The sequence below is a fragment of the Myotis lucifugus genome, unplaced genomic scaffold (genome assembly GCF_000147115.1).
Source record: "Myotis lucifugus unplaced genomic scaffold, Myoluc2.0 scaffold_146, whole genome shotgun sequence".
Classification (NCBI taxonomy): Eukaryota; Metazoa; Chordata; class Mammalia; order Chiroptera; family Vespertilionidae; genus Myotis; species Myotis lucifugus.
Genome location: NW_005871194.1, coordinates 3,236,535 through 3,247,198, shown reverse-complemented (window position 1 = coordinate 3,247,198; position 10,664 = coordinate 3,236,535). Strand labels below are relative to the sequence as shown.

At 39.4% G+C, this 10,664-nt stretch overlaps 1 protein-coding gene across 2 annotated transcripts; it reads right to left on the bottom strand.

Moving 5' to 3' along the window:
* Positions 1-1,222: 1,222 nt before the first annotated feature.
* Positions 1,223-5,625, bottom strand: KRT10 (keratin 10). Of its 2 annotated transcripts, none has more exons than XM_014461043.2 (8): positions 4,955-5,625; positions 4,063-4,145; positions 3,536-3,692; positions 3,281-3,442; positions 3,066-3,191; positions 2,560-2,777; positions 1,913-2,194; positions 1,223-1,597 (listed from the first exon to the last, which is right to left on the bottom strand). In XM_014461043.2, exons 1-8 carry the CDS (start codon positions 5,546-5,548, stop codon positions 1,588-1,590), a joined length of 1,632 nt encoding a protein of 543 aa, XP_014316529.1. In that variant the 5' UTR covers positions 5,549-5,625; the 3' UTR covers positions 1,223-1,587. The 2 variants fall into 2 exon arrangements, with proteins under 2 accessions (XP_014316529.1, XP_014316528.1); XM_014461042.2 differs by having other exon boundaries at positions 1,893-2,194; positions 4,955-5,621.
* Positions 5,626-10,664: the final 5,039 nt, after the last annotated feature.

Genomic DNA, 10,664 nt, shown 5'->3' with positions numbered 1-10,664 from the left:
TATATAGGATACTCCAGGGACTTGGTTAACTTTGTTAGATAATAAATATTTTAAAAAGATAGTGTTTTTGAACACCAGTCAATATTTGCACAGTATGTGCTCTAAGAGTCCTTACCCAGCAACATGTGTTTCAGGGCTTTATAATGTATGTGGCATGCTGGGACTTCAACAGTGAACCTCAGAAGACTGGCCCCCCAAAAGAGTGGCTGGTACATATATAATAGGACATATGAATTAATTGGAGAATCTTTGAACTATGGTATTATTTGGTGCCAAGCTGGTCATGGAAACTTCACTATAGGGAAATCTCTTCACATTGAAATAGGGTTTCAGTCATCAATTTGGGGTACAGAGGGTAGGGTTTACCGAACAGGAGTTCCAAGCAAATGGCTTGGGGACCAGGGCTCATGTCCTGGGGAAAACTGGAGCTCAAATCAGGAAGAATATTGAGGAATGCTATTTGGTAGACATGGGTAATACAGGAATCCACCAGAGAACATAAGGTAGTCTTAGGGGTAGAATAACTTCAGCTCCTACCCACCCCATATACTAGCAGAGTATGAAGTAATGTAATTGGGGTTCTTATTGGCTGAAAGACGTGGTGATGGGGTTGACCCTACAAGTACCAGATTTTTAGTACTGATCACTGGGCAGGGTTGGCCAAGGCAAAAAGAGAGGTGTCCTTTCGGTCACATTGGCATCACCTGGCTTGACAGTGCTTCTCCTGTTCCTCTGATGGGCACTACACAATTTTGTGTGATATGATTTCACTGTGCTAGGAAGCACTGGAGAATATCTCTTAAGCTGCATGGCAATTGGGCAGAAGTAATACAGTAATGGGAAGGAAATACGGGAAGGTAAATGTGAGAAGTCAAGTAATCATGAAATGTGAAATTTCCAATTATCTTTATTTTTGGGTCTGAGTTGAGAGATTTCAGAATTTCCAGGCTTATAATTCAAAGACAGAGAACTGGGATCTATCCACATATTATGTATCGTTAAGAAAAAATAAGATTGGAGACTCATGAACTTCTTACTCAGTGAGGTTATTGACATTGGTCCAACATACCCATAAGGTTAAAAATGTACTCAGAGAAATCCTAATGACAATAATCTCTTCAAAAATTTATGTATAAATCAACCTTCAAAAGCTATAGTTGACTGATGTTTAAGGTTAAAAATATAACCTAATTTAAATAAAGACAATTCTGACCAAGTAAAATTGTTTGCATCAGTAAGAAAGTTTATTGAGTTCATTAGTAGATGAGGATAGAATTTTTTTTTTTCCCTTTAAAGAACACTTTCTGGTAAAGTGAAAAGAAGAAATACAGAAACCACAAAAACACCTTTTAGACACCTTATTTTCAAAGAGGGAACCTATTTCCATAGACCATTAAGACTGAAGGTTCTGTTCTTCTTGGAGGTTCTGTTTTCCATGCATCTGTGCAAAGTGGCCTGTGTGAAGGGAGACTCTTTCCGCCTGATGTAGTTTATTTGTAGTGTTTCTTGGTTTCTGATTCAACCTTAGATGAAAGGACTCTACCATCAGGTGTCACTTCTTCAATAATTGTCTTGATCACTCTGGTTTTACTGTTGTCTGCATGTGAATCACGAAAAAGAAAATAGAAATTAGACTAAGCAATGTGGGGGGGGGGTCCCCCACTAATTAACAAGCATCATTTCTAAAAGAAAAAGACACCAAATTTAAAAAAGAAAATTTAACTTTCTAAAGTTGCTTTAAAAAATCTGAGCAATGTTTAAGCGATAGCATCTTAGACTACGCAAGTTTTCCTTCAAGATGGGTGTCCAGAGTATAATTTATTTAAAAATAAAATGCAAGTGGGAACCCTAAGATTTTAATTTTTTAGAAAGTTAAGACGAATTCTTATTACCCCAGCCAGGTTCTCCTGACCTTGGTCCCTTAGATGAGGACTCCCCAGTGGACCCGGAAGAGGTCTTGCGGCCTCCGCCAGAGCTTCCGCCGCCGTAGCTGCCGCCGCCGCCGCCGCCGGAACTGCCGCCGCCGTAGCCGCCGCCGGAACTTCCGCCACCGTAGCTGCCGCCACCGCCGGAACTTCCGCCGCCGTAGCTGCCGCCACCGCCGCCGCCGGAACTGCCGCCGCCGTAGCCGCCGCCGGAACTTCCGCCGCCGTAGCCGCCTCCCGAACTTCCGCCGCCGTAGCCGCCTTTGGAACTGCAGGGTGTAAACGTCACGTTCAGTTCACTCAAACATTGGGAGACGGTGGGTCGCTTTCCGGCTTTTTGTTACTTTAGAAAATAAACCCGTTTTAAGGGGGAAAAAAACCACCCTGCCAAGTATGAACTTTAAATTCTAAAACACAGTCTTTAAACACCATTTTATATACACACAACCCTCAGAATCAAATACGTGAGAAACAGGCTGGTTCCACACGCTTTTTTTTTTTTTTTTTGTATTCTGCCTCCTCCCTGCTTTTCCATTTCCCATTCTCTGGCACTTCCTTGGGTTTTAGGAAAGCCTGGCGATTTGGAATAGCGAATCAAAGCTACTGGGATAATTAAAAAAAAGATATAATTTACCCTCCCTCTCCTTCTAGCAGGCTGCGGTAGGTCTGAATCTCGTTCTCCAGTCGAATCTTAATATCCAGGAGTTGCTGGTACTCGGAATTCTGGCACTCGGTTTCAGCTCGAATCTGCTGCAGTTGTTCCTCCAGAGAGGAGATCTGCGCCTGAATCTGGGAGAGCTGCACACAGTAGCGACCTTCCGTTTCTGCCAGGGAGGCTTCCAGAGATTGTTTCTGAAAAGGGGAGAGAATAGATTGTGGCTTAGCGACCCCCTCGTTCAGTTGAGTACAGTGACATTTATTTAACAACTTCAGACATCATATAGAAGCATAAATAAGATGAATAGAATTTGTGTTTTACATTTGATGCCAATGATGCTTTTCTCCCATTAACAAGAGCTCCAATTTTTATTTCTACTTTCGTACCCCAGCTCCGCAGTGTGTGTGTGTGTGTGTGTGTGTGTGTGTGAGACATATTCTTGCATGAGCATGAAACTGTGTGTGAGAGAGTTATTAACATACCAGGGCTAGTTGGGACTGTAGTTCAATCTCCAGACCTTGAACAGTGCGTCTCAATTCGGTAATCTCAGTTTTTTGGCTGGACATTTGTTCAATGTTACTATCGATTTCTGTAGTCAGTTCTTTGCTCTAGAGTTTGAGAAAAAGGAAAAGATGAGCAAAATCTGAAATGGTAACTGACCTCCATTGGCTTCACCATGAAGGGGAAGGCCGGTTACCTTTTCATTGAACCAGGCCTCGGCGTCTTTGCGGTTCTGTTCAGCAAGTTGTTCATACTGGCTTCTCATGTTATTCAGAAGTTGAGTCAGATCAACACCCGGGGCCGCGTTCATTTCCACATTCACATCACCAGTGGACACATTTTGAAGGTCTTTCATTTCCTGTTTGAGGAACAGAAAAAATTTAATGTCTGCACTGTGACCAAAATGAGCAATCTTTTGGCTGGGGGAAGTACGGATAACTTTTTGCATCACCTCTTCATGGTTCTTCCTCAGGTAGGCCAGCTCTTCAGTCAGGCTCTCGATCTGCATCTCCAGGTCAGCCTTGGTCAGGGTGAGCTCATCCAGCACCCTGCGCAGACCGTTGATGTCCGCGTCCACGCTCTGGCGGAGGGCTACCTCGTTCTCATACCTGAAACAGACATGGTACGGTAACTGGTTATAACATAAGTAAGGGAGGTGTACTTGGGCAGACACTATTTAAAAAGCAAATATAGAGTTGACTTCATATCATGGCGACATTTATCATGTACTAACTCACATAGGGATATTAGTGGTTTAATGCAAAGAAGCTTAGCAGTTACTTTAAAATGCATTTTCTTCTTTTAATATTGCTCAAAAAGGTAATATTGAAACGGAAAATATCTCTGACGGCTCCAGTACTTTTGACTTTAAATGAATTCAGGAAAAATGTAAATGCTATTGTGGATTTCCAGCGTCATTGTTAAAAACAAACTCATATATTTGTTGTGACAGTACTGCACTCCATCCATTTAGCTTACTTCAGTCTGAAGTCATCTGCTGCCAGCCTGGCATTGTCGATCTGAAGCAGGACATTGGCGTTATCAGTTGTTAGATTAAGGATCTGTGGGAAGAGGTAAAGAAATAAGACATAGATATGGCTTTTAAAGTGGCATAGATGAACTACATTTTTTATGTTGTTCTCTTAAAAATTTGGGGGGAATTTTTTATTTTAAATATGAAATATTGCAGGCTTACCCTGACACTTAAACTTGAGTCATTTGTTCTCTTGAAGGCTCTATACTCTTCTATTTCTCTATCATCTCTTTTTGAAAACTAACTGGAATTATATAGCTGAGTTCCTACATATATGTCCTCCTCTTACACTGTGTGATTTCCATGTATTTCAGCTAATACTGGCTCATACCTGTAGTTGGTTTAATAAAAATATATTCTAAATGAATACACTCTAAGCTGGTACACTGTAGGTACAGTTCACAAATCTCTAGACGCAAACAATATATCATTTCCTTACTGGAGAGTTCCTGTTTCTTGCAATGTAGGTAATAAGTATTTTTTTTTGTTATCAATCCGAATGATATTTTGTTCAGAATTTAACAATTCTTTCTGTTTTCCTATTTATAAATGATCTAATGTATTTTAACTGTAGACTCATTCTACACTCATTAAAACAAAAACATTTTCATTAATCCACCATCCTATAAGACACACAACACACATTTTTGGATGAATATTGAAATGACCATACCCTCACAAATATTTACCTTTGATGAGAAAGGACTGATTTTGGAAGCAAGAAAGTAACATAGGCATACAAAATGGACAGCTACATCATGGTTCATTTAAAATTGATCTATCTGAATCACATGGATGAAAAATAGGCTTACAGTTGGATTTTTAAATGCCCCTTACCTGATTTTTAAGTTCTTCAATGGTTCTGTAGTATTTGCTGTAGTCACGAGGCTCTCTCTGGCCTCTGTTGCCATACTTTTCATACCACTCTTTGATTTTGCCTTCTAGCTCATAGTTTGATTCTTCAAGAGCCCGAACTTTGTCCAAGTAGGAAGCCAGGCGGTCGTTCAGATTTTGCATGGTTATTTTTTCATTTCCAGAGAGAAGGCCACCATCTCCCATTCCACCACCAAAGCCTCCTCCATAGCCGCCTCCGCCGAAGCCCCCACCAAAGTTGCCCCCTCCAAAGCTGCCTCCTCCAAAACTGCTTCCTCCATAGCCCCCACCAAAGCTGCCACCTCCGTAGCCTCCACCAAAGCTACCTCCACCATACCCACCTCCTAGTCCACCTCCATAGCCACCCGATGAGCCTCCAAAGCAGCCTCCACCAGAGCTCCCACGGCTAAAAGAGCCACCACTGAAACCGCCCCCTGAGCTATATCCTCCACCATGGGAGCTTTTGCTGCTCGAAATTTTGATGGATCCTCCTCCTCCACCTCCTCCTCCACTTTTGGAGGAAGAGTATTGCTTGCTTGAGCTGTATCGAACAGACATGGTGATGCTGTTTAGCCCAGGGAGTGCCTGCTGCAACCAAGGACAGTGGCAAGCCTTTATATATGCACAGGAGGTGTGTCCCACATGTGGTAGAGTTTGCTTACTTGCATGGTTTTCTTCTAGCCAACTTAGCATCTTTGGCTCATGATTGCATAAATTATCTTCAGTAATAACCAATCCCAATATGTATGGCTTAAAAGTTGCCTTAAGAACAAATGAGAGGTTTGCTGTGTTGAAATTGAAAATGGGTGTAGTTCAGATAAACAAATGCTTTTTCACCTTTAGAAGAACATTGAGCAACTGTTGAGATCCAGTTTGATCTGAGCACTAATTTAGGTTGTACAGAATGTTTGCAAAGTTGGAAAAAGAATTTTAGCTGTAAAGTTATGATTAAAATAAAATTTTTCAATTTCATGTTTTAAGCAGTATTAGTTAATAGGAACAACAAACAGCATGCTATAATAGAGATCTTGTAGAAAACTGTAAGCAACTAAAAAGAAAACACATATGCTAAACAATTAGTGTTCAAAAGTTGCCACATATAAAAAGTTAAAACTATAAAAGCACAATTTAGGAAGTGTGTGTGTGTGTGTGTTTGGAGAATGAAAGTATATTGGTATTTTGCATAGGAAATTGGAAGTGAGTAATGATTTAAGAATCTTCTAATTTAATGGTGCTACTGTTTTTTAACATTAAAAACAAATAAATAAATTTTAATTAAGGCTTATGTGAAGACCATTATATAGACATTCTTAGCACAAGATATGAAAAACTAACCTCCAGTACTTATATTAAGTTTGATTGGTTGAGAGAGAAAATTTAGATATGTTATGATTCTGAGTAAAAATTTGCTTGCAAGAATATAAATCTAGATTAGAGAGTGATAATGGCTCCAAAAATTATTTACTGGACTGTGAACATATGTTTCCAAGCTAGATTCTGTTTCTCAAAAAGAAAAAATTTCCATGGGTATATTGTGTATAGAATTTGGTATATTAGTTTGTCTAGTGAAGTATTTAATTGGAACTTTAATACATTATATAAAATTATTTTATATTTATCCATAGACAATGACATTGCTGTGTGTGTTTGTACACGTGTGTGTGTGTGTGTGTGTGTATACATATATATATTAATTTTCACACATTTTGCAATTATACAGTGCTTTTGTGTGATCCAGTGCATTTATAATCTCTGAAATAAGGTTCTGAGATAGGATGGTGGTTATCATCTCTAGTTTATAGAAGGGGAAGTTGAAGCTGAGAGAGGTTATGATTTTGCCTAAAGATATATAACAGGTGGTTGAACTGAGATTAGAAACTTGGTCCTTTGATGCCTGGCTTTTGGCTCTTTCCTATTATACCAGTGTGTGTGTGTGTGTGTGTGTGTGTGTGTGTGTGTGTGTCTGTGTGTGTGTGTGTATGTGTATGTGTATGTGTGTGCTGTGCTCCGGTGGATTGGCCTGATAGAACAGAATGCCGCTATTTCTTACTGTGAACTTCTCCACATGGGAAAACAAAACAAAACAAACTTGGAAGCATGAAAATTTTGAAAGGAGAGTATTTGGCACACACTCTTCTATTCTTAATTGCTTTTTCAAATTAAGTTTATAGCTGCACATTCCAGTCTATGAAAACTATTGAAAGTTTCTCTAGGGAAAGGGAATGTGGCTGACAGAATACGAAGAGTTGATTGTTAGCGTGGAGGTTACTAAGCAGCAAAAGTTGCATCTCCTCCAACCTGTTAGCACATGCAAGTGGGGCAGTAGTTAAAAGAAAAATGAAACCCAACCATGGGAATTGATCCCTGATGAAGATAATATGTGGTGAAGGAAAGTCATGATAAATCAGGATAGAGAAAAAATATTCCAATAAGTTTAGAGGAGATCTTAAAGGCTTGATATTAATGAAAGCAATTTGGAAAGAAGACATTTTAATTAGAACATTTGGAAGATTTTACCTGTATTTATTACAAGTTTTGAATCTTGATCGTACCAGTTTTGTTTTAGTCTTTAATTTTGACCCCTGGTGCAAAAATAGAAAAATCTCAATCTAGGTTCAGTTCATTAACAAGTGGTATGAAAAGATCTGCTACAATTGTATTAAATCAAAGAATATGTGAAAGAATACCATTGCATAAAAGCACATGGGAAAAAACATGTATAGTCTTCTAATACTGACTGTAACATTTATTTTAAGCCACCTTTCATGTCATTATCAAAGATTACTTATTAATATGTACACATATTACTTATTAATATGTACACTCTACAGATAGGTTTGTCTTTATTTGTACCGTCATTTGTTGAAATCAGCCTTTGGCATTAGTGAAATTACCGAGGTGCCATGTAATAATTTTGCAGCTAAATTGGATGAATACTTACGATTGTCAGTTCTAATCTTGACACAGTTTACACTTGATTGCCATAATCCACTGTAAATGTCATTTCATTTTCCTCAATTTTTATTGTGTTTCTATGTAAGATACATTGATAGATGCTTGGAAGATAGAAAGATGAATGAGATTCAGCTCCTGCCCTTAAGGATCTTACAAATCGTTGGGATCTAATTAAGGAGACATGACATACATCATCAACTTAAGGGCTACAGCAATGGTAAATGAAGTGGAGGGAGGTGAGGTGGGGAGGAGGTAACATTTCCCCGAACATCCACTGTGTTTACTCTCCTTTACCCCTCCCCCCAATCCTGTCTGATAGGTATTATTTACCTAACTTTATAGCTTTAACCAGTTAACTGCCACGCTTCCAAAACGGAAACCATCCCCACACGCCATGATATTTTGAATTTAATTTAAAAAATAAATTTTCAATGAATATTATAAAAATAAATATATTACAATTTGGGTGTTCTTGAATATTTTGAGTTGAAAATTCTCACGAAAAATGATTTTTTAAAGCATCTATAAACGCTTATGGTGTACAAAGGGTTAAAAAGCTTTAGGAATTTGCCCAGCGTTTCAGCTAGTTTATGTTAGAGCTTGGTTTTAAATCAGGCCTATGTAGCTTCAAAGGTGATACTGTTTTATGACACTGAACTGCCAAGGTAAGACTGATGAGTGAGGAGTCTAGGAAAGGGTCACCTGATCAAGTTTCATGGTGCAGATGAAATTTTAGCTAAGTCTTGTGAAGGATGAGTAGGGCTTTTCCATACGTGCAGCAGCAGAGAGAGGACTGCTCTTGGAAGTGGGATCTGTGAAAATGCCAATCATGTGGACACTCTAGATCAGCGGTTCTCAACCTGTGGGTCGCGACCCCTTTGGGGGTCGAACGACCCTTTCACAGGGGTCGCCTAAGACCATCGGAAAACACATATATAATTACATATTGTTTTTGTGATTCATCACTATGCTTTCATTATGTTCAATTTGTAACAATGAAAATACATCCTGCATATCAGATATTTACATGACGATTCATAACAGTAGCAAAATTACAGTTATGAAGTAGCAACGAAAATAATTTTATGGTTGGGGGTCACCACAACATGAGGAACTGTATTAAAGGGTCGCGGCATCAGGAAGGTTGAGAACCACTGCTCTAGATGGACCAGTTTGGCTGGAACAGATGGTCCATGTTGACTAACTTCTCTTAGCAGATTATATTGAGCGCCTGCAAAAGTCCCTGGGGATACATAAGCAATTAAGATACAATTCCTGCCCCTCAGGGAGTTTATAATCTACTTGGAGAGGCAAACAAACATACCCATGAACCAGAGATTATAACAGGGTCATCTGGGCTTTTTGAGGTATAGACATGGTGTTGAGGGAGTGCAGAGAGGAGCTCCAGCAGGTGTGTGTGTGTGTGTGTGTGTGTGTGTGTGTGTGTGTGTGTGTGTGTGATGTGTGAGGCCACATCTGAAAGATTAGTGAAGTCAAGTTTCGAGGAAAAGATGAATTTGGTTTAAGATGTGAATTCGAATTACTAATATCAGGAGACTCATGTAAAAATGTCTTTGAGCAGTTAGAGCCATAGGATTATAGTTCAGGAGAGAGATTAGAGCAGCAGACCTTAGGATAGTTAGGATCCCTAAGGGAAGGAAACCAGAAAGAAACGAACAGAAGATCCAAGCCTGAACTTTCGGGGACAGCCATGTTAGGAGCTGGGAAGAAGAACTAGGGAATAGTAGGGCACCTAGGATTGGGGGAAGGAGAAACAAGGGTCACAGAAACCAGGAGAGGAGAGAACCCAGGGATACTGGTCAAGGTCAAAGGAGACTGCTGGTTTGGCAAGTGGGAACCATTGCCGTCCTTTCAGAGGGCAGGTTTGGAAGAGTTGTGGTGGGGCAGTCCACATTGTGGTCAGTATTAGAATTGATGACTTTGCTTATGGTATTTTATTTTCATGTACTCCAGTTTATCAGTTTATTCTTTAATTGCTTCTGGATTTTAGGAAAAGTATAGGTGCTATTCCCATGTGGTTAATTAGGCCGGGGCTCTTGAAGCACGTCATTGTTTCAACTTCGTTATCAGTTTTGCTTGCCTGACTGTTGGGATTGGGATCATTCCAATTTCTTCCTTATTTTGCTTCAAGTAAAATTCTCTCTTGAAGTTTCTAGTTGAAAATTCTATTTGCATGGTTCTTTCTCTGATTGAGTAACTGAGATTTAATGAATAATTTAGTTCGTTGCAGAAAGATGAATCTGGTAATGCAGGTTATGTCTCAAGATGGCAAGGCAGATAAGCTAAATGTTTAGCATTTTCTATTGCTTATCGCATAAAGTTTGAGAATTAGACATGGATTACTTTAATGTTGTGTGACTAGATATAAATTGCTGGATGTGCCTTTGCGATTACCACCCATGGAGTCAAAGCCAGGAGGAAAGTTGTAGAACTGTTTGATGGGTTTAGTATCTTTCTCCCAGATCGCCGAGTAATGAGAACAACTAAGGTAAAGCCCATATCTCCTCATTGGCAACCTTATAAAATTCAAGGCTCTAAAATATGAAGACACGCCCATATTATACAATTTTTTTAAAAACTTATGGGATACACTGTAATGGAAGCCACAAATATATGGAAATTGCATGAAGGCTTTCCATGTAGTATAGCAGAGTCCCTAAGTGGGTGGGCTCTAGAGTCAGACAGCTTGGGTTACAAT